The sequence below is a fragment of the Astyanax mexicanus genome, chromosome 1 (assembly GCF_023375975.1).
Source record: "Astyanax mexicanus isolate ESR-SI-001 chromosome 1, AstMex3_surface, whole genome shotgun sequence".
In the NCBI taxonomy this organism is placed as follows: domain Eukaryota; kingdom Metazoa; phylum Chordata; class Actinopteri; order Characiformes; family Acestrorhamphidae; genus Astyanax; species Astyanax mexicanus.
In genome coordinates this window covers 58,847,543-58,871,555 of record NC_064408.1, presented here as the reverse complement: position 1 = coordinate 58,871,555, position 24,013 = coordinate 58,847,543, and the positions used below count along the sequence as shown (strand labels likewise).

At 37.3% G+C, this 24,013-nt stretch overlaps 1 protein-coding gene across 4 annotated transcripts in view; it reads left to right on the top strand.

Annotated features, from left to right (window-relative positions):
• The window catches only part of cnih3 (cornichon family AMPA receptor auxiliary protein 3), a 63,779-nt gene that overhangs the window by 9,457 nt on the left and 30,309 nt on the right, over nucleotides 1–24,013 (top strand). For all 4 annotated transcript variants that reach the window (XM_022666274.2, XM_022666270.2, XM_022666278.2 and 1 more), the window contains exons 2-3: nucleotides 1,053–1,121; nucleotides 9,485–9,532. In XM_022666274.2, coding sequence (XP_022521995.1) covers nucleotides 1,053–1,121; nucleotides 9,485–9,532 — 117 coding nt within the window. The remainder of the gene's footprint in view (nucleotides 1–1,052; nucleotides 1,122–9,484; nucleotides 9,533–24,013) is intronic.

Below are 24,013 nucleotides of genomic sequence, written 5' to 3'. Positions count from 1 at the left end.
ATATGTGTCATACAAATACAAATCATGACATACAAAACTACAGATGAACCAAATATTCTCAATAAGTGGTAAAAAATACAAAAGTGCACAGTTCATTGTTGTGTCATAGTGTCTATTTTAACCCTGTCCCTCATCAAAAGGCAGATTTTGTTCACTGTGTACTAAACAAATTCAATTATACTGTTTCTGTTATTCAGAGCAAATTAGATTCAACAATTTAAGACCCATCTTAACATGCTAAGCAAGGAATAAATATTAATTTTCTTTTTTTGTTGAAGCAGTTACAATTTCCCCATTCTTTCCCCAAATAAAACAAAACTGTTTACTAATTACATTGTGTGAGATGTGTTTGCAGAAATAAGTTACCATTTTGAACTACTCTGCACTTGTTTAACCCTTTGTCTGGTTTCCCTGTTTTAACCAATCTACAAATCTTGACTTAATCATAACTTAATACTATTGTACTATATTTAAAGGAGCTAGATCACTGGATTATTGATCAGAGGGTTGTGGATTTGATACTTAAATTTTTAAAGCAGTCATTATCAGGTCTTTGAACTGAGCTCATAACCCTGCCCAGCCTGCCAAGTTCACTGCGCTATAGAAGTATGATTATAATAAAGCTAAAAATCTTTTTTTTAACAAACATATATGCATTAGTTAGTAGTTTGAACTAATATTCGAAACTACTAACGAATATTTTGCAAATACTGCTTAGAATTTTTTTTTTTTTTACCAAGCTAAAATAATTTTTAACTACCTTTATAATTAGAAATGAGAATTTGTTCATTTTAACTTATCTTTTAATTGTTTATGTTTTTTGGCAATTGCTTTACCAACCTTGAGTAAGTTCAAGATGTATAGTTTTTCTCAGTGCTTCCACTTTTTTGTATTTAGTCTCAAAGCAGAAGCCTTGTGTAAGACATCCGTATATAGTAAGGAACAGAAAGAACACTCAAGAACATTTAGCCATTGGCACTGAGTGTGTCTCAGATAGGAGACACACTGATCTCTACTGATCTTTTTCTTGTCTTTTTTCCTCTCGACTCCAGATAACAGCCTTTGATGAGCTCCAAGCGGATTTTAAAGTCCCAATTGATCAAGGCAATCCACTTCACGCAGTAAGTAGAAGTAAATGTTATGTACTACTTTAAGAAGGTACTGTCCATAAAACTGTGTGTGTGTGTGTGTGTGTGTTTGTTTTAGGGAATAGTGTTAAAAACAAGGCGTCTGATCTGTGTCGGCCGCCAGGTGTGTGTCCCGCCCCTCAGCTCCATTACGTTTTCCATCATCTGTAGCTCCGTATGAATAATACAGCCACCAGCTGTCTCAGCTCTGTAATTTTTTTTACTGCAAACTCAATGACAGACACGTCCAATCAGTCACACCTTCAAAGCACAGCCAACAGTCCCCAGCACTTTTTAATAAATCAAACGTTATCAAAAAGTTACATTAACGCTGTCGACACAAATGCTGCTCTCTCTATGAGAAAGATAGCTGCACACGGAATGTGTCTGGATACGGTGCCAGGCTGGATGGCAGTCATCAAAAGCAACTGCTTCTGGCAAACGCTTGGCACTCTTTGGCATCCTGTTATTGTTTGCAAGCTACGCTTGATTTTGCCTAGATTTCAAGGTGCCTTCCTTCAATCACAGCGTATGCAATCTGTCCGACTGAATCCAAGCAATGTTTTCAGATGGATTTGCAGAACTCGTGGCATCCAGAATGCAAAACTACACTCTCAAGATTTATTGTTATAAGAAAAAGCTTTTTATTAATACACAAAAATGATTTTCAAAATAGCCATCTAATATAAGGTTCATTATGACACCAGACGTGCTTCTGGCATTGTTCCCAGGAGCCCTTTTGGGCACATTTATTTTTATGAGTGTATGTTAGATACGTAGATTTTAATCACTAGGGCTAGAATTACAGTTTAGAAAGTATGCAAGGGGATGCTGTCCCACTGGCCATAAAAAGACAAAAATCATTAAATAGCTCCCCCCTGGACAACTGCCATCCATCCTTTCCGTTCTCTGTGGATTCATGTGATATTCCCTGATGTGAGTGCTAGCTCATGTGTCCTGCCTGAGTCTATGGATTCACCATATATCAGATTTACACTGTAAGTTATGCCCTTATGTAAAATTTAATTTGTTAAATCTGTATGATCTAATGGTCACCACATCTAAAATAGCTCAGTAGCCTCTTTCACACCACAAGGCTAAAATATTACTATGGTTATTTGCTGTGTTGATAAATTAGGACCGGAACGTGTGTGGTATCTCATAATAATTATGCAAAGGATGTTGTCATCAGATCTTTTACATTACCACCTTGATTTTACAGAGTTAGCAAGTCAACATGCTAAACATTGCTAACTTGTAAAACATTTTTACCCTTGCAGTGGAAAAGAGCCCACTGACATTTCTCTTTAGAAGAGATATCAAGTAGATATATTGTAATCACCACCTTTTCTCAATGAAATTCACCACTGAGAAAATGAAATTAGAATTTAAACAGTACAAAAGTAACATATTTGCTTGAGAAAAGAGTGCGCATCTAAACCATGTATTAAGCTGCTCGCGTTTCTCATGCAGAGATTAAAAATTGAAAGTTTTATAGCTTATTAAAGATAATTTAACCAGATATACCAGAAGGACAACTGCCTTTCTGTGGAACAGTAATACATTCCGGAAATGCAGATATTTCTCTTGTTGAAAATTAAACTCATCAGTTTTCAGGTTTAATCCACAATATGTTTAACATATATAGACCACAATTTAAAGTAAAGAAGAAAATCCATGTGTTAGCAAATGACACCACTTATGTTTTTAAAAACACTTTTCATTAATCATGCTGAGATTCAAGTGATATTACTCTAGGAATCTCAAATATGTTTGAAATAATGGGATGGCAAATACAAAAATTTGGTTATATATTGATCAGAGTATGGAGTCCTTTAAAACATAAACATCAAAGGGTTATTATATAACACTTCTACATTCGTAAAAAGATCTCATATTTGATGTATTCAAGGTATATGTTAGCATATTGAAGTAATGAGAATACAAACCTAAGACAAATGTCCATTCGTTTTGGATAAACAGAATTTATTTCACACAAAGAACACATTCTGTACTACTAATTCTGAAAGTTGTTATAATACTGTAGCATTTTTGAGCAAAGTGAAGTCAAACTTCCTCATCATAATATTTGAAAAAAATAATAGTTACTGTTTTTGGTAACCTTCTATTACTACCCAACCCTTACAAAATATAAGTATTTTTCTTATTTCCAAAAATTATTGTACCTTCTCCGAGAACAGTAGAGTGTAGAGTTACAGTATCAGTTATCATGGTCATCAGATGAACAAATGCTTAAATGTTCATGGATTAAACAATGATATGTACATTATTAATTTCAAATAATTTAATTTACTTCCATACATGAGGGATTTACTTGTAATTATCTTTTAAGTTTTAATAGATTCTCTAGTAGCTGTTATAGTCACAGTTCACCAGTGCTTGTAACTGATATTCTTTTACCCTGCAGAAGACTAGCTGTCCTTTACTACACTAGTGTAAGTGTATTGTTCTCTCTCTCTCGCTCACGATGAGTGTGACGCACTGATAACGCCACCTGCCTCCTCTTCCTCCTACCCTTCTCAGTGGGTTGGGGAGAACGGTGGAGGATTTAGAAGTCTGGATGGTGCCGGTGGCGGGTGGTAGTGGGGGGCCCTGAAAGATTGATGGCCTCCTGGCTGATCTCGTCTCTCAGTTGACTCACTCTCGCACCCTGCCTGGCTAATTGGTGGCTTCTGTCAGTCTGGGGCTTTACCCCAGCAGGCTCAGCAGGGTCAGCGCAGGCAGCGCTACACAATAGCGCTGCAGCAACTGCGGCCTTATTCTCTTTCACTGAGAGCCAGCGGGGCTCCGCGGTGGGGCTGGGAACACGGAGCCCGGCAGAAGGATGATTTGGAATGCTGGGTGTGCGTATGTATGTGTGAGAGAGAGGAAGACGGAGTGTGTGAGAAAAACAAAACAGTGACACAGTAGAATTATTTAGTCTTCACAACTACTTGACTTGAATACATACTGGATACCTGAGAAAAAAGAAAAAAAAAGAAAAATAGTACTCAAATATCAACACTACGATAACATTACTCATCAGTCAAAAACAAAGCATTATAATATTACATTGTGTCATGTTCTCATTCTTTTTTGGTTCCCTCTAGTCTGTCCCTGTGTTTATTTACCTTTCTCTGCTCCTGCCCTGTGTTTTTCCCCCTGTCTCCGCCCCTGTTGCTCACCTGTTCATTTGTAGCTCCGCCCCCTTGTTAGGTCCCAGGTGTTTCCCATTTCCTGTCCTTGTGCGTGTGTTCAAATAGTCCTCCTCGTTCCTCTGTTATTTGTTGTGCGTTTTTTTTACGTCAGTCAGGATCTCGTGTTTCTTTGTTTCCATAGTCCACAGTATTCTCTGTGTTTCCTGTTTTCCTGTTTTGTCTTGCTTCACTTGTTTGTTCCTTTGTTTGTTTAGTTCCTAATTTGTTTATTTGTGATTTTTAAATAAATCTACTCGCATTTGCATCCACCTCCACGTCTTGTCCTTGCCCCAGCTTGACACATTTATTACATTATAAAGTCAGTAGCATTATAATAAACGTTTTGTAGCTTTTCACACAAAGTGGGAAGGAAGCACAAGAAAGAAAATATTATGTTTAAAAAAAACATTTAAGAATAAACAGGGAAAATAACATATGTACCTTATTCAGTAACCAGGGAACTTGTATGTTGTTCCATGCTGCAGATGAAGTCTTCAGTAATGTAATTATTTGGTCATAAAACTAAAAGCAAATCTCAGCCATCACAAAAGACAAAAGACTACATTACGTTCTTACTTAGTTCAAGGAATTCAGGGAAAGACATGTAGCTTTTTCAAAACAAAGCTAGGGAAACTGGGGATGAAGCATGCCATGTTCCAGGCTCGCCCGGCAAGGACACCAAGCTCATGTGGAAATGTCTCCCAAAGGGGACCTGCTGTCAGTGTCAGATCTTCTTCCCCCTTGTCATTTTCCCTCATAATAAAGTCAGAGTTCAGTGTGTCACACACACGCTGTAGAATCCATACAGCACTGTACTGCAGTGCCTCAGCCCGGGCTCTGTCTTGCTGTGGGCATTGCTCGTCCTTTCGGGCCTCTAAAAGCGTCTGTTGCTTCCTGCGCACCCTGGGCTAATGCTCAATTAGCTTGGGGTGCCCAGCAGCGATATCAGATCATCTTACGACAGGAATTAGAAAGGCAGTCACACAAACACGCAGTAAATTACTCACCAGTGGGAGTCGAGCGAGTCTCATCACAGCGAACTGAGTCATTCCAGCACTACCATTTCATTCTCAAAGCTCAACAGTAGGTGCCTAAACTGTCTCAGTCCTTTCTCTTTTTTATATTCCACATTAAGCTATTAATAACGCAGCCTCTTCTCATTTGCATAATGGGTAAGTTCTGGATTGAGTAGATAGACTTATTTGGAGTTTTTTTAGCAGAGTCTGAGTTTTCAAATTCCGTCTTTTTTTCGGAGCTTGTTATTGTCGTGTTTAGTGAAGGAGTTGCTGTGGTAATTGGGGAAAGTGGAACACTGCAGGCTTTTCTTAAATCATCTATAGTTATTGCAGACTGTGAAATATGAATGCAGTTTCGTTCACTGGTAGCATTATAAGGCTGGGTCACTGCTGTGAATTGAAATGTGCGCTCAATTATCCAGCCTTATTAAAGAAAGTACAGCAAAATAAAAAAAAGATAAAAGATGAAAAAAGAAAAAAAAGAGGTTTTCTAAACATAAGGAACAAACTAAAGTACCTTACTGCAACCAGATACATTTGTGTATTTCATATTCAAATGCAGCTACCAAGTGCAGGGCTTTTCTCACTCACTATGTCAATGCTTCTTTCTTGAATTACATTTTTTTCAGGTTTAATATTTGATAGTGTTGTTTTATTTCAAAAGCTGATAAAAGAGAAACTGTTAGACTTATTGGCTGTCAGGATGCAGGTATTTATTAAATGTGAGGTATTTATTATGCAAAAACAATGAAACAATACAGAACATAGGAGCTAGAACTAATGAAACAGAAAACAAAGAACATGCAACTTCAACAGACGAAAACCAAGCCTGACACTGGGACAAAGTGACACGGAAGTAGACAGGCCATGTGCAGGGGAAGGTAAATAAACAAACAAATAGGAGGGCAGTAAAACACTGAGACAGAACAGAACAAACAGGGCTAGAACGTGATATTCCCCTCTAACCGTCCAGATAATCCCAAAAAGCGTTCTCTTTTAAATGGAGTTCTAGACCACCAGCAGCTTCATCTGTTTGATTTGATTCTATTTGTTTTGTGTTTGTTCATCAATACTTTATTATTTCAGACTTGTTTGCTATTGTTTTTATTTATGAGAAAATCAAGAAATGAGAACAAGCAAGAGAACTTAGGGAGTATCATATTTTCAGCTCAGGCAGAATTTCAGTACATCCAGCTTCATTTCTGTACCATTGGCAGATGATAACACAAGCGTCTTTGGTTGAAGGCCTTTATGAGTCATTATATCTCAATCTGCTGATGGTTCTTTCCATCTCTGTTAGTCTCTGCAGTCCTGAACTTTCTCCTGCTGCCACATGGTATTGACTCTCTGCCCTAAATTTACCTTCTGAAGTTTACTTTTGCTTATGTTATTTACATTGTGCCAGCCCTCACTCGTCAGGCAGAATTCACGCTGACTAACATTTCAAAGCGAGCTGGGCCTAATTGCCTGCTAATTAGAAGCAGTGATACGTCTGCAGTTATCTCAGTCTCCATGGTTTCGTCTGCAGTGTATTTGCATGGCCTTGTTCAAACTCGGGATGAGACAAGGAGAGAGTAAGAGGGTGTGAATGGGGAAAAAAGGGGCAAAAATGGATGAATTCAAATGAGTCCAAAATAGTGAGGGTCTAATATAGCTTTTGTGGCTGATTTCAGGCTGTTTTTTTCAGGTGTAAAATGGACTTGTGGTGTAGTAAAACATGATAAAAAGTACTTACTCTTGATGAATAGCACACCTCTGTTCTGAGTGTTCTGCGATCCAGACATTTTAACAATTTGTCCAAAGACCCTTCAAATCCGGAGAGCCCTAACACTTAAAACGAGGCATTAATAGCGTAAAAAGTGCACAAGAAGCTTATTAAAAACCACTGTTTATATCCCATAACGCTAGCTTCTGCTTCAAGCGCCACCATTACTGAACTAAAAAATAACATATAGTCTATGTAAATATATGTCTATGTTATTTTCAGTACAAAGATGGCAGCGGTCGGAGCTGAAGCTAGCATTAGGGGATGCAAACAGTGGTTTTTAATAAGGTTCTTGTGCACTTTTTAAGTTATTAATGCCTCGTTTTAAATATAAGGGCTCTTCGGATTGTAGCAAGAATGTGTGGAGCTACTTTGTGTCTGGATAACGGTGGAAAAAAACAATGTATCAGGGCAAATGAAAAAAAAAAAGGGTGTTTGGACAAACTGTTGAAATTTCTGGATCTCAGAACGCTGTGGGAGAACGGAGATGTGCTATGTAAGTACTTTTTTATCATGTTTTACTACACCAAAAGTCCATTTTACACTGGAGTTCATCTTTAATTCTTTGTCATGTAATTGAATGTACTGGTTCTAAACAAAGGTCACTGCGGTTTTTCCGTTCAGTGAGTTAAACAACAAGTTTGTCGATGTTCTATAAGCTTGGCAGTGGAGGCAGTGAATCAACACATAGATCAGATAGATCAAATAATTCACTTAGAGGTGAAATAATATAAATCATTATACTGTTAAAACAAATAAGTTCTCTGTGAAATGAGAGTGTCCTTATACACACCCTGTAGAGAAAATGCACTTTACTTTAGGAGCACTGCATGGTGTTACCTTAGCCATATGTGTGCAATTGTCTGGTGTTACAGTGGATTTCAGTACATTATTTAGAAGCATTAGGTCACCAGTTTGAATAATTCATTGACCTGGATGAACTGCCTCTTTTGTGGGGATTTCTTTTAATCTATGATTCAAACTGATTTAGTTGTCCTTTAAACTTCAACAAAAAGCATATACCATGCTTTTGAATTTGCATATTTTCATATGAATTTACTCATAATTATGAAGAGTAGCCAAAATTAGCTAAAGCTATTTGTTTTTGTTTGCAATGCATATCATTTTAAATGTAATACTATTATACTATTATTATACTAATAAATTATTAGACTAATACTTCTTTATTGCAAAAAGAAACAAAAAAATAAAGAAAAAAAATACTTTTATGCATGTAGTTTTTACATAAGCTACTATTAAAACTGGGACTTATTGTTAATGGATGTCGATATCACCATCCAGTATTTTATGAACCATTTGTCAGTTCTAATGTAAACCAAAATTAATGAATAAGATTAGTTTAGTGCAGCAGAACCATTGATCTTTTGGAGTTCAGTAAAATAAATGCTTCAAAAATATCAGTTGTATTAAAATATCCAAATATCCAAACTGCGAACGACCATTCATACCATACACTGCTTTTTATTACTGTAATCATCATATGTCATTTCGAGGAACATTCTGGAGCTGAGCCTGCTGCATGTTCTGTCTGGCGCTTGTTTTTCTAAATATGTCCCTCCATGTCCTTGCCAGTGTGTAGCACTCTACAATTTCGCCAGTTAGCAAAAGCCAAGAGCTCAGGCAGACAAGTGCTTTAGGTCAGGCTGCCATAGATCACACACATGCACACATACACACACTAGTAGTTTCAAATTTACAAATGAAGCAATGTTTATTAGCCCTTGGCCAAACATACTGTATGTAATAAAAATTGGGGAGTGTACAGTGTGTGTTTATCGAAAATATGTTTTGATATATGTTTTTCACAAAAAAATGAGCCAATGCCAATGAGTTTGAGTTAGAAAAAATATTTTTTTAGTATCATTTGATGAAAAATGAAAACACCCGAACACCACACAAGGGTTAAGTAAGTAAGTATGGATGTTGATTGTTGTTGTTTTTTTTGTATGTACAGATGTATGTACAGTTTTTTTTTGTATGTGGAGTGCTGTGAAAAGGTCACACTACACATAGTACACAATATAATATTAGAATAATTTAAACATACATTAATGCAGTAAAAGTTAGACAGACGTGTTGTTCAGATTTTTTGAATGTTCAGCAAAAACACACAACATACAGTACAAACTTGAATACACATAATCCGGCACATTTCTGTAAAATGCATGTGAAGGTTACAGCTATTTCTTGGGACAATACGCCTTCTCTAGATTAACTCCACATATAATTCCAGTAGGCAATTGCACTGAGGCTTTGGCAGTTGAAGGCCATCAGGTCATGCTGCAGGCATTGTGCTGGGGATCAGCAGTCTGAAATGAATGTTCTGGAGGATTAACACTTCCTTGTTTTTCTCCACAGCGTGAAAGACTTCGGAACATTGAGAGGATATGCTGCCTTCTCCGAAAGGTAAGAAGCACTGGCTTTATAAAAGTCCCCCTTCATCCCCGTAACTATCCATTCAGGGCCGTTTCAATGCATTTGGAAATCCAAGCAAAATGGACCCCTTCACATACCATTTGTTTCTTCTTAATAGGTCATATTTAAAGAAAGTAAAATATATGAATTCATTACAGATTTTGTCCAGTGCTTTAAAATGCTGCTCGCTGCTGGAGACACATGAGCACAGTGGAGCATTGTGCCTCTGTCTTGGTCAAAAATGTTATAACCTTATGATAAATAGCGTCTGGATAAAGTGATTTATAAACATCTACAGCTCTGAAAAAAAAAACAAGAGACCACTTCAGATTCTGAAAAGGTTTCTCTGATTTAGCTATTTATAGATATATATTTTAATAAAATGAACATTTTTGTTTTATTCGATAAACTATAGACAACATTTTCCCCACATTCCAAATAAAAATATTGTCATTCAGAGCATTTATTTGCAGAAAATGAGAAATAGCTGAAATAACAAAAAGATGCAGAGCTTTCAGACCTTAAATAATGCAAAGAAAACAAGTTCATATTTAGATAGATAGATAGATAGATAGATAGATAGATAGATAGATAGATAGATAGATAGATAGATAGATAGATAGATAGATAGATAGATAGATAGATAGATACTTTATTTATCCCGAAGGAAATTTAGGCATCCAGCAGCAACAACACAATACAATAAGAAACAGATTCAAACATAAATTAAAACAGAAGAATAGAGAAAAAGAAGAAGAAAAGAGAAAAAAAAAATATATATATATAAGGCTATACAAAAACGTACTATACAAGGTAAGATACATATCTGTAAACAGAGCAGTGCAGTTGTTGCTGATGTTCATTAAATAATTAACAGAGCAAAGTGCAGTGTGCAATGACATTGATTATGAAAGTGGCTGATGTGACATAGAAATATAATATAAATATGCAACTGTAACAAATATAGTTCTAAAAGGAGATTGTGAATATGTGAATACCCAATCATGAGTAAAGTGTATTGAACGTAAGTGAGGTTGGGGAAGTGTTAATGTAAATAATTAAGTGGTGGAGTAATAAAGTCCATGTGGTGTGACTGAGTTAAACTCAGTCAGTAGCAGCATCCCGTCCCCGATGGGAGGAGTTAAAGAGTCTGATGGCTCTCGGAATGAAGGATTTTCTGAGTCTGTCTGTTGTGCAGCTCTGTGACAGCAGTCTGCCACTGAACACACTCCTCTGCTTCATGATGGTGGTGTGAAGTGGGTGACTATCATTGTTCATGATAGAAAGCAGTTTATCCAAAGTCCTTCTCTCAGCTATTGTAACCAGAGAGTCCAGCTCCATTCCAACCACTGCCCCGGCCCTCCTGACCAGCTTGTCCAGCCGTGATGCATCTCTCCTCTTCATGTTGCCTCCCCAGCACACCACAGCGTAGAAGAGAATGCTGGCCACGATTGATTGGTAGAACATCTGCAGAAGCTTCTGAAAGATGTTAAAGGACCGCAGTCTCCTCAAGAAATAGAGCCGGCTCTGTCCCTTCCTGTACAGGGTGTCTGTATTTGTTGACCAGTCCAGTTTGTTGTCCAGCTGCAGACCAAGGTACTTGTAGGTCTTTACTGTCTCCACATCAACCCCCTCGATGGAGACTGGCTGCAAGGGTGGTCCAGACCTACGGAAGTCCACCACCATCTCCTTGGTCTTGGATATGTTTAACTGCAGTTGGTTCAGTCGGCACCAAGCAACAAAGTCATCCACCTTTCTCCTGTACTCCTCCTCCTGACCACCCTTCACACACCCAACGATGGCAGTGTCATCCGAGAATTTCTGCAGATGGCACATCTCAGAGTTGTACTGGAAGTCTGATGTGTAGAGAGTGAAGAGGAAGGGGGAGACCACAGTCCCCTGTGGTGCTCCAGTGCTACTGACCACAGTCTCTGATGTGCCGTCAGTGAGCCTCACATACTGTGGCCTGCAGGTGAGGTAGTCTGTGATCCAGGACACCAGGTGAGGATCCACATGCATCTTCACCAGCTTGTCTCTGAGAAGTGGAGGCTGGATGGTGTTAAAAGCACTAGAGAAATCAAAAAACATGATTCTCACAGCACTACTGCCCTTGTCCAGATGAGAGTAGGTTCGGTGGAGGAGGTAGATGATGGCATCCTCAACACCAATCTTCTTGCGATATGCAAACTGGAGAGGGTCCAGTGCATGCTGTACCTGGGGTGGGAGAAGCAGTCGTTCCATGGTCTTCATAATGTGGGAGGTCAAAGCTACTGGCCTGAAGTCATTGAGCTCACTGGGGCGAGGTTTCTTGGGAACAGGGACCAGGCATGAGGTTTTCCACAGCGTTGGAACCCTCCCCAACTGCAGGCTCATGTTGAAGATGTTCGACAGGGGTAATCCAAGTTCAAAGGCGCAAGCCTTGAGAAGTCTTGGGCTCACCTCGTCAGGTCCAGCTGCTTTCCTTGAGCGGAGTCTCCTCAGCGCCCCTGTGACCTGGTCTGCAGAGAGGTGGAGGGTGGAGGTGGGGGGTGGCAGACTGGATGTGCTGACAGTCTGTGGGAGGGAGACCAGTGTAGCACTCAGAAGAGGTAGGGAGGTGTCCAGTGGGGCAGAGGCTGAGGTTGCTGAGATAGCAGGACAGACAGAAGCAGGTGAGGATGAAACAGGGCAATCAAACCGGTTATAGAAGAGATTGAGTTCGTTCGCTCTCTCCACACCATCAGCTGTTGCACTATCACTCTTTGGCTTGCACCCTGTGATTGTCCTCATACCGTCCCAGACCTCCTTCATGTTGTTAACTTGTAACTTCTGCTCAACCTTCTTCCTGTAGGTCTCCTTAGCCTCCTTTAAGCAGGACTTGAGTTCACACTGGATGTTCTTCAACTCCTCCTGGTTCTTGTCTTTAAAGGCCCTCTTCTTTTTGTTTAAAAGGTCCTTTACGTCACTTGTAATCCAGGGCTTGTTATTAGCAAAGCAGCGAACAGTTCTTACAGGAACCACATTGTCCATGCAAAAGTTCAGATAGTCAATTGTGCAGTCTGTTACCCCCTCAATGTCCTCACCGTGAGAGTCCTGCAGAACACTCCAATCTGTGGATGCAAAGCAGTCCTTCAGGGTCTCCTCTGCCTCCTGAGACCACTTCCTGAAGGAGCGTGTTGTGGTTGGTTGCCTCATCACACAGGGTTTGTACTGAGGCTGCAGGTAAACCAAGTTGTGGTCAGATTTTCCAAGTGGGGGCAGTGGGATGGCGGTATATGCATCACTGATGTTAGCATACAGGAGGTCAATTGTCCTGTTTTTTCTGGTTGGACAGTCCACATACTGGGTGAAAGAAGTCAGTGTGGAGTCCAGCGTGACGTGGTTGAAGTCACCAGACAGAGCGACATCCGGGTGTTGTGTCTGGAGCCTAGCGATGGTCGCGTGTATGACGTCACACGCAGCCTCCGCGTCTGCTCGGGGGGGCACGTACACACAAACAACAATGGCGTGTGAGAACTCCCGCGGGACGTAATATGGTCTTAAACTCACCGCGAGCAGTTCAACATCCCGGCAGCAGATAGTCTCTTTAACAGTCACATGCCCAGGATTACACCATCTGTTGTTAATGAGGATAGCGAGCCCACCACCCTTAGATTTGCCGCTCCGCGCGCTGTCTCTGTCCGCTCTCACAGTGACGAATCCGGGGATGTTTACATTAGCGTCGGGGATGCTAGCGGTTAGCCAAGTCTCAGTGAAGCAGAAGAGACTGCACTCCCGGTAGGTCCTCTGGTTTCTCACTAATGCTGCGAGCTCGTCCGTCTTGTTAACCAGCGAGTTCACGTTCCGTTCACGTTCCGTTCCATTTATAAAGTTTTAAGAGTTCAGAAATCAATATTTGGTGGAATAACCCTGATTTTTAATCACAGTTTTCATGCATCTTGGCATGTTCTCCTCCACTAGTCTTACACACTGCTTTTGGATAGCTTTATGCCACTCCTGGTGCAAAAATTCAAGCAGTTCAGCTTGGTATTATGGCTTGTGATCATCCATCTTCCTCTTGATTATATTCTATTCTATTGTTTTCTATTTTGTAAAATTAAAGAAACTCATCATTTTTAAGTGGTCTGTTATTTTTTCCCTTGCTTAATGTATGTCACTAAACAATGCACGCAGTACTGTCTGATCAGTGCCTGTATCAGCAAAAGGTGTCTAACCCCTATTTCAACACTAATGTGTCACATTATATGAGAATCACACAGAGGTCTAGTTGACAAATTTTTACAAGCAGCAGGAAAGCATCATGGAGTCATGTGACCAGGCACAGTGTGAAAAGGGCATCCGGATAAAAGAGCTCAGCAGCATGACGTCACATTTGCAGAGGCTAAAACCTCTTAAGATAATATAATATAGTTATTAATTTTGCTGTCATCACATTTACATTAACTTTACATGCTAGCGCTTTGTAATACAGTTGCGTATAGTCTTAGACATTTAGATTTTTTAAATATGTTTACTGCAGTGTTTACAAATCTTGTACACAGATTTATAATAGACTACTGGGATTTGATTGGGTTTAACCTCTGGTTTTGGACTTGTTTGACTGTCTGTCTGTTCATGCCTATAGGTCAGTGTCTGTCTGACAGTTTAATAAGAAATATCTTCTTGTTTGCTGTTGATACAGTGTCACTCAGCATGCCTTTAGCTTCAGCTTGAAGTGGTGTTCACAATAATCCAGTGGATCTCCTGCAGCAGTAAGCTCCTGTCTAGATGGCTTCTGGTCTGCTTTTTACGCCTGAACCTTCATGTAACATGACAGAGGCTCTCTAACAAACACACACTCTCCCTGTTGGGGTCTGTGCACCGGGGGTAGGCTTGAGAGGTGTCTTTTTATCTCTGTAGTAAACACTTAGCCTAAGGCTCATATCGCATCCCACTGGGCCAACGTGCCCTTGCTTCAGTGACCCAGTGAGGGTTATTTATGGATGCTTTACATCTGTGCCTTGATGCTCTTGTGTATCTGAATGGATACGAGGCTGATATTGTGGTTTATTCTTTATTTCAATTCTGGACATCTCTCTTTTTTATTCTTATAAGCTTATTTTATGCACCTGTTTTTTTTTGTACCATCATATGGCCTTGTTCACTAGTCATTCATAAGAAGACATTTCTTTTTAAATCCAGCTTACACAGATTTGACTAAAATTCTGTCATTCCTCACAAATGTTCTTTTTTAGGATTTGTTTTATCCATGAGACCAGTATAAAACCAGTTAATCTGGAAGACGTTTTGTAAGGATTTTTTTGAAGAACTAAGTAAAGACTGATTTATGAAAGCAAGGACCATTGTTTCTTATTAAAACAAATTATAGTATTAAAGCACCAACATTAAATGCAAACAAACCAACAAACTCCTCTCATACAGTTCCAAACTAAAGTTTGGACACACTTTCTCAATAAGGGTTTTTCTTTATTTATCTCATTAATTTATTTTCCACATTTGAGATTAATATTGAATGAAGACATGAAAACTATTAAGGGAAACATATGTAATTCTGTAGTAAACAGTAAAAAAATGTGTTTTCCTGCACAATCCCGTGATTTAAACCTGATCAACTGAAACAGTGATTTGAGGTGATTTGGGATGAGCTGGAGCTTCACAGCGTGAAGGAAAATCAGTAACTATTGTTCAGCACCTGCAGAAACTTCTTCAAGATGCTGAGAAAACTATTCCAGCAGACTCTCCCTCATAAAGACACTGAGATTAAAATACCAAGAATGTGCAGATCTGTCCTCAAAGACTACTATTTAGAAGAATCTGAAGAATAAAACATTTTCTGCTTGTTTAACACTTATTGTTTACAATTATAATTCCTGTATAGCTTTAATGTCTTCAATATTCTTATTATTATTATTATTATTATTATTATTATTATTATTATAAATATTTTAATAGTACCGAATATAGAAACTGAACTGCAAAACTACCCTGTTTTGATTTATTTGATTTCACCCAATCATATAGAAGTTATGATCATTTTTCACTAAATATTTATATCACAATATACACAGTACAGGGCAGCACATCAGAACATCATTTATATTTATGTGCAATAAGAGCACAGTAACTCAAACAAGCTGTTCAATTCTAAGGCATAATGAGAGGTTGGAGAACAATAATGCAATAAATATGTTTTCTTACGTAAAGGCTTGGATACAGTGGATAAATATATGAATAAATATATGAAAAATGTAGCTTATAGCAACTTTAGTCTTCTATATTCTATAATTTCACCATGACTGAAGCACTGCACAGAAATGCAGGATTTAGTTATTTATAGTGCCACATGAAAATTCCTATCATAAGCACAGGAACCTGGTACTGGTTTGCATTCACAAGCTCGCACTTGAGAAAGATGAACACTGCATTTTGCTGCAAATAATCTTTTAGCTCAGAATGTACGAACCCCCCCTCCTCCTCCCCCAGACTGCGCTCAGAACCTTTCATCTCTTCATCTTTATCGCTCACTGCAGTAAGAGCATCAGATTATTATTATAATTTTCAGGATTTTTTTCGCCCAGGCAATAAATGTGACTCTAGTATGAAATTCACTTAAAGCTTTAATACCCTATATGTCTCCTCAATTCCTCAAACAATAGACGATGAGACTGATACATCTTAAACTATATAACTGAAATTGACAGATATATTGTGGACACTGATCTAGAATCACACACTCACTTGCACAAGCCAGGCTTCAATTAAAATAAGACTAAAAAATGAATAAATAAAAGAATAAAATCAAATCAAATGTCTGCTGAAAAACAAATAAAATATATTTTGATGTGTGAGCAGCCATATCTGAGGCATGAAAATTTAGGGTTCTTAGATATCTAATAAGTTTGTGCTTTAGACTTAATAGACACTATAGCAAGTGTAATGTTCTGTACGAGAGAAGTAAAAAAAAATCCTAGATCCCCTAAATTGCTACAATTCAAATAAATGAATAATGGCTAATAGGTTTTCACAGCAAAATTATGCTTACTTTTTCCTATGGACTTAATATTTTGAAGTAAAGTGTCTGATTAATGTTACAGAACACTTACTCAACAATTTGCAAAATTATATACACCTGACTAATATATAAAAGTGGTCATCAAAACAAAATGATGCACAAGCTGACATTATGTGCAACTGTATAAGGAGACCTGACCTGACTATGTTAATATTGCATTAACATAGAAATCTTAAAATTATTTATAAATAAAAGGCTATATGCTTTCCTGATGGAGAAAGAAAAAAAGTTATACAGAAAAACCTAATAGCAACATATACAGTGGTGTAAAAGAAAATGTTTGGTCCTTTCATGATTTCTTATTATTTGTAAGATTGTCACTCTTAAATGTTTCAGATCATCAAACTAAATTAATTATTAGTCAAAGACATGAAGGTTTAAATGAAGGGTTTTTATTACTAAGGGAGAAAAAAATCCAAACCTACATGGTTCTGTGTGAAAAAGTGTTCCAGTTAAAATGTAACTTAAGTGTGGTTTATCACTCATAATTACTGCCACACCTGTTCTCAATCAAGAAACCACTCAAACATGACCTGCCTGACAAAGCGAAGTAAAACTAAATATTTTCAAAAGTTGTGGGACTCCAGTGAACCACAGTGAGCACCATTGTATACAAATGGTGAAACCTGGACGACTTGCTGTGATAAATGGAACCATGAATTCCGCTCTCTACCAAAAAAAGGAGTGAATCTGAATGGCTGAAGAAAAACAAAGTGAACATTTTGGAGTGGCCTAAGTCCTGACCTGAATCCTATTGAGATGCTGTGGCATGACCTTAAAAAGGCAGTTCATGCATGAAACCCTCCAATGTGGCTGAATTTCAACATCTCTGTAAACAAGAGTGAATGAAAATTCCTCCATTAGCAGTTGTTGCTAATCATGGCTCAATCAGTTACTAGGTTTAGGGGGTAAACACTTTTTCACACAGGGTCATGTACGTTTGGATTTCCCGCCTAATTATAAAAACCTTAATTTGAAAAACTGTATTTTGCGTTTTTTTGTGTGACAAACATGCAAAAAAAAGAATAGAAATATAACATAAAAACATTTTTTAAACACCCCTGTATCACCTGGTGTCCAGCTGCTGAAATCCTGGTTGATTGGAAAAGCAGCTTTAGGCTCGGTTTGTACCGTAAGGGATTGGGATTGATGTTCTCTTTCTTGGCTTTGGCTTTTGATTGACAGCCCTGAGGTTGTGGAGTTGATATTCATCAGCAGCTCCTGTTCCTGGCTGCATGGATGGCTGTGTATGGAAATTGGAAATAAGCATGAAGGTGGCAGGATAATTGCACTGGTGTATGCAGGTCATATTTATACACGAGCAAGTGCTTTCCTTGTGTGACACTGAAACACACTGGATGGAACTTCATATGGAATAAACTCATGTTTAAAAAGAGACGTACACACTGCTTGTTATGAAGGAGAGTGTATTACATAATTGTGGCTAAAAAACAAATATTTATTTAGTCTGTTTAAAACCACAGAGAGACTGAAGACTGAAGTTATTATTTTATGATGCTCTAATTCAAATTTATAAGAACAGCAACTGGCAGTTCACAAGTTGGTCATTAACCATTTAATATACAAGATTAAATTTAACATTAATCATGATCTGATCGTGTACAGTTATCATAGACATAAATATCATGGCAATTTTAGAGTTTTACATATTCCTTTAAGCTGTTCAGAATAAATGTATAATATTTGTGTCTGAAATTAACACAGGGTCTAAATACACACAAACACAGTTAGATTATAGATTCATAGGAGCTGAAAGTTCCAAAATGTCTTTTCACTTCCCATGCAGATCTGATCCCCCAGGAATGAACAGCTTCTGACTTTTGTGTGTTGTACTGCAGCCAAACCCACCTAAAGAATAATGAGCAGTTCAGGTCTGTATATAACAAGTAGACAAAGTAGACATAAAATTTATATAATTTAAATTCTAAGAAGTAGTAAATGAAGCAGTAGTACTAGCCATGTACTGCTACTGTTCATTAGGGAAACTTACACTACATAAGTTCTGATAATAAGGTTTATTATGCTTTGGATATTAATTATTTCACTTGAATTATTACTGAAAATGTAGTTATGATCAGCCTGTTATTTATTCTAATTGTAAAATATTAGGTTCCCCTATTTTTAATGGTGTCACACTTTTATGTTTATGATGCATATATGCTGCATCAAAATACTTCTTTACAAAAAGAGCAAATTTAGATTTTAGAATTGTGTCTTTTTGCAACTTTGTGTTACATGTTATTCATGTAAATATCTATTCTAATGTTTTAGCTTTTTTAAGTGAAGTGTTTAGCAGAAAAGTTCATTTAAAGTGAAAATGATATTGAGAAATATACTTAATTTAAATTAAAATATTAGGATCGTTACAGTCATTCCCAAAGTCCCAGCCTTGTGTATCTAGATAGTACTCAGTGTGTTTCCCTGCAATAAGCATCAAGGTGAATCTTCTCCCAGCCAATCACAGGCAGCGGCTGGGGAATACTGAGTAATCCCCCCCGGTTGCCACAGCAGCGGGTGTTTATTCTTCAAACAGAGCGCTACTTTTTGATGTTACAGTACAAAGGTTTCTGTCCTCTCTATCAAACCACTTCATACACACATCCCAATTTCTCCAAAACTCATTTGCATAGAGCGAGCAGTAACTGGCTATGACACGAATGTGCTTAAAGGCAAAGCCCTGTTAATAAAAAGCCTCTCCGCTTAATGACAACCTTTCTCTTGGTGTCAGGAGCAGGGCAATTATGACTTGATAATGCCAACTGTCTAAACGAAACAATCTTTTTGCATTTTCAGCCTAATCTGACGAGTCTGTGGCATTTGGTCAGTTTCAACAAATACTACATTTTAAAAAAGATTTTTTTAAAGTATCAAATTCAAAATATAATGAAAGAATTAAACTATCGGCAGATTAAATATGTTTGCAACACTTATGCTTTTTTTAAAGAGCACTTTCAGATTATGTTTATTAATTCTTTAGTTAGAGCTAACAGTAAAGAATTTGGAAATGCATTTAAAACTAAACAAGGATGCATTTAGTTTTAAGGCACCTAAAAATAAAATAATTTAAAATAAAAAGGCAAACTTATTTCCTGAAAAAGCAAAAGAGATATGTATATAATGTACAACATTCCTCAGACTACACTAAACAGAGAGGAGCATCTGTGGTAAAACAGTCATGTTTTACAGTGAGATGGGAGTAGTAGGAATTTAAGTTAAGTTGTTATTAGTGTTCTAAGTTTGGTGCATTTAGTGGCTCTGACAGGAAACAACTTTTTATTGTGTTCATTTATTGCTCGATGTGAATGTAAAAACTAGGAAAATATTCTATTATTTATGCTGCATAATTACCTAATGTTATGATTGTAATGGTTGTGAATTTTAATTCATATTACATATATTTATTTTTGCATGCATTTTATTTAATTTTCTTCAATTCAATAACTACTCAAAGCTATGCAATATATTATAACTGTACAGCATTGTAAATTAATCCACATCATTCAATATGAACCTCTTAATTCAGTATCTACACACTGGAACACATAGAGAGCAGATTATCCTATTTATCTCAGATAGACTATAAGAAAGAAACACACACTCCTTTAGGGTAACATAAAGGATTAGCTTGTGAATAGTGCTCTTATGTTTAGTTTAGTCCTCTTGTTCTATCCAGCAGCCTGCTAGAGTTTTGGATTGCGGGAAAATACTTTATACACAGTCCAAGGGTTTAAATTAGTACTATCAAGATTAACACACTATCGCACATGATTAATTTAGATACGTTAACACATTATTTTATGCATTAAACGTATCCCTTTTGGCCCCAATTAATTTGACAGACCCTGGTAAAGTATTATCATTATTGCAGCATTTAGCGAAGTAAACACTGCATTGCTACAGCTGAGGTTAGAAGGTAGATTACTGTACTGTCACTTTCTCTCTCTCTCTCTCCCACTTACACACACACACACACACACACATAAAGCTTCTAGCAATAAACTGGTGTATGTCAGTAAATGTAAGATATACTACAGAGAGAATGAAAGGACAATCTGTGTTCGAAGGGATAAAAAGCATATTTGAATAGAAATAAAATCCCATTATGATAATCTAACATTGATTATTTTATATTAAATTAAAAAATCCTTTGTTAAAAATTTTAGTTTTAAGAAGAAAACATTTGATTAATCAATCATGTTATCAACACAGTGAATTTGGTGGTAAGCTGTAAAAAGCTACCTTGACATACAGTATTTAACAAAAAGAAAATATTTTTTACAGCAATTTAAAAAGTGCATTCAACAGAAAACACACATTTCTCATGCTGATCTGTTAAACATAAACGCACCATGACTACTAAAATGAGAGATGTAATTCAGTAAAAAAAAAAACTTGTTCTGCCAGTGGAATGACCACTAGAGGACATGTAAAAAGATGTTATCATATTCTCAGCCACTCTTCATTTGTGCTGTATCAAATTAGGATGCCACTGTATCGAATGTTGAGTTCTGAATTTGGTGCATCATTACACTGCAAGTGAATCATTCGAGTAGATTGTACTGCTGTGATAGTTTGTAGTAACTATTCTCACATTTCCACATTGCTGAATGACCATTAAATGCATTCTGAACAAGATTCTCACTTAACATTTTGTTGCCTTCTTTCCTTTGTAAAACATTTTTTTTTTACATGGCAGGTGCACTGGACAGGAGCACTCATTTTAACATTGCTCTGTGTCTGTTACCTCCCAGCTGTGTAACTGGTGGAGGAGCATCTCATTAGTGCCAGTTTCTCTCCATACCTCACTGATGCTGGAGGGAAATAAAAAGAAAAATCTGCCCTGGAGCAGAAGCTTTGTTTATCTTTATAAATGCCCAGGGCAAGGTGTTAGAGATCAGTCAGGAATCCCTGTCTGAGCCACCATCACACACGTTTCAGCCAGAGCCAGGACAGACCTGGTGAATATGCACAAACAGCCTTGATTGATTGAAAACTAAAAAAAAAAAAAAATCTTAAGATAAAGTACAGTGCACATCTGGCTGAGCATGTGTGCTTATTAGCTGTGATGTAGTTGCTAAGCTGTCTTTTTAGAGAAGGTCCATTAAAATTTAAATACTCCAACCCACTCGACTCTTGTTATCATATCTTCCTGCAGCCGACCCTCTCTGCCACCAGAAACAAGGGAGAAAAAAGAAAGAAAAAATAGTGCATTCTCTATCAAAAAGGCAGCGTCTTTCAGCAAAATAGCAGGATTGTGTGTTGATGGGAGTTGGCCTGTGATTCTGGGTCCAGAGGGGGCGGAACCAAACCATTTTGCCTGTCACTAAGCACTAGGACAACACACACTGGGTAGAGTGGGGGACTTCCTCTTTGGTATCATTAATTCTGGCCCTTAATAAAGACACAGGATGAGATATAAAAGCTGCCTGAAGCAGATTTCAGATGAAAAAATGATGCATTATACCTAAAAAAAAACCCAGAGTTTGTTCCTAAACACTCAAAGAGCTTTGGCTATTGATATACAAAATTGAAAAGTACATTTTTTAGTATTCAGGTATTTTTTAAATTACCCACAGAGGCACTGGTTAGACAAAGATGTCCCTCAAAGTAGCAACAAAAAGAGTACTTATGTGGGAAGCCACAGTGAACCAACAATCACTCTAAAAGAGCCACAGAGTTCAGAGGCTGCTGCTGGAGTGAAGGTGCCACATCAGCAATGGCAAGAGCTCTGCATACAACTAGACTGTAAGGGAGGAAGGGTAGAAAGCAGCTAAAGACAGATCAAAGCACCAGAATCTCAGAATTGTAGCCTATTGACCAACATATAAAATGTTATGTGTCACAGTCATAACACTGGGACCTTTAACAAACAGTAATGAGTAATGAACAAGATCATTTTTGTGGGGATGTTTTCCGTACAAGGCATTAGATATCTTATTAAAACTTAAGGGTGCATTAATGCCACATCCCCGGCACATCACTGCAACACAACCTGCTTCCATCTGCTAAAAGATAAATGCTAAACTCAATGAAAATCCATGTTACTGTTTAAATGAAGTGAACATGTGATTCTGAATGGGTAAAAAATCATTCCCAGACAGTGAGCAAATCTGAACCGTACTCCTCCTCTCTCTCAAAAAGATGAAAGCTATAACTGCTGTTTGTTTGATAGGGATAGTTTTGGTAAGCTGCCAATCTCATATCATTTAATCATTCTTTTTTTTTTAGGAGATATTTCTGAGAAGATTAGATCCATTATAATCCTCACACATTTATTAATCCTCACATTATTTATTATATCTTATTTCCTAAGAAATAGCTCCTGAAAAAAGGAGTGACTTTATAAGTAATGGCTGTTTTTTATAGTACTGCAGTGTGGAATATAGGTTATGTATATTAAGGGTGTGGCTGTGGATTTTCAGCAGAGGCTATTTTCATACTACATTAGGGGGGAAACGATTACTCAAGTAATTCGATTTAATCGATTAAAAAAATTGATTGAGTAATATTCTGTGCCTCGAGTAATCGTTTATTTAATAAAAAAACTCAGCGCACGGTTATTAGTGCTTTTAATGTGACAACGAGCTCAGTGTACATGACCCGTGCACAGGAAGAAAGAGGAGGCGGTGGAGGTTTTAGTTGAGAAGAGGGTATTTTGAAGCAGCGAGTAAAAAGAGCAACAACTTACAAGGAAAAAGGGCAAATAATAACGAAGCATTTTGAGCATTAGCGGTGGAGCCGAGAGAAGGTTAATACAACTTATAACAAATCAGTGAGATTAACATGAATGTATCTTAATAACATAACGACAGCACTGATTATTAGAAATACTGTATAATGTGTGGTTAGTTTATAAAAACAGACAATTCTGGACTTAATACAGGCTTAATGTAAGTGAACACAGCGCTGAGGAGTTTATAAATAAATACATGTCACCGGCTGGCAACATCTCTGCTGTTCAGAAGCTAAGATGTACAACATCTTGCAGATGTTTATGCCTTTTTTATTGATTAATTCCCTATTGTTTTGATACTTACAAGAAATCCTTGTTGAAAATAATTTAACTTAATTTATTAAAGTACTAAATATTAAATTATTATTATTCCTTTATTTATTTGTATTTGTATTTGCAGTTTGGAAATGTATGTTGTGAATTTAAAAATATAACTTATCTAAAAAAGGAAATCAATTCGTCATTCATTATTAAGTGAAATGTCTTGTTTTCTCTTGTGTATTTTTAATTACTCTTTAGGCAAACAAAAATATGTTTTATCCGATTACTCGATTAATCGAATCGATTTTTAAGTAGAGTACTCGATTACTAAAATAATTGATAGCTGCAGCCCTATACTACATTAGAGTGATTTTTCAAACAGATATCTTTGACTGTATGGCATCAC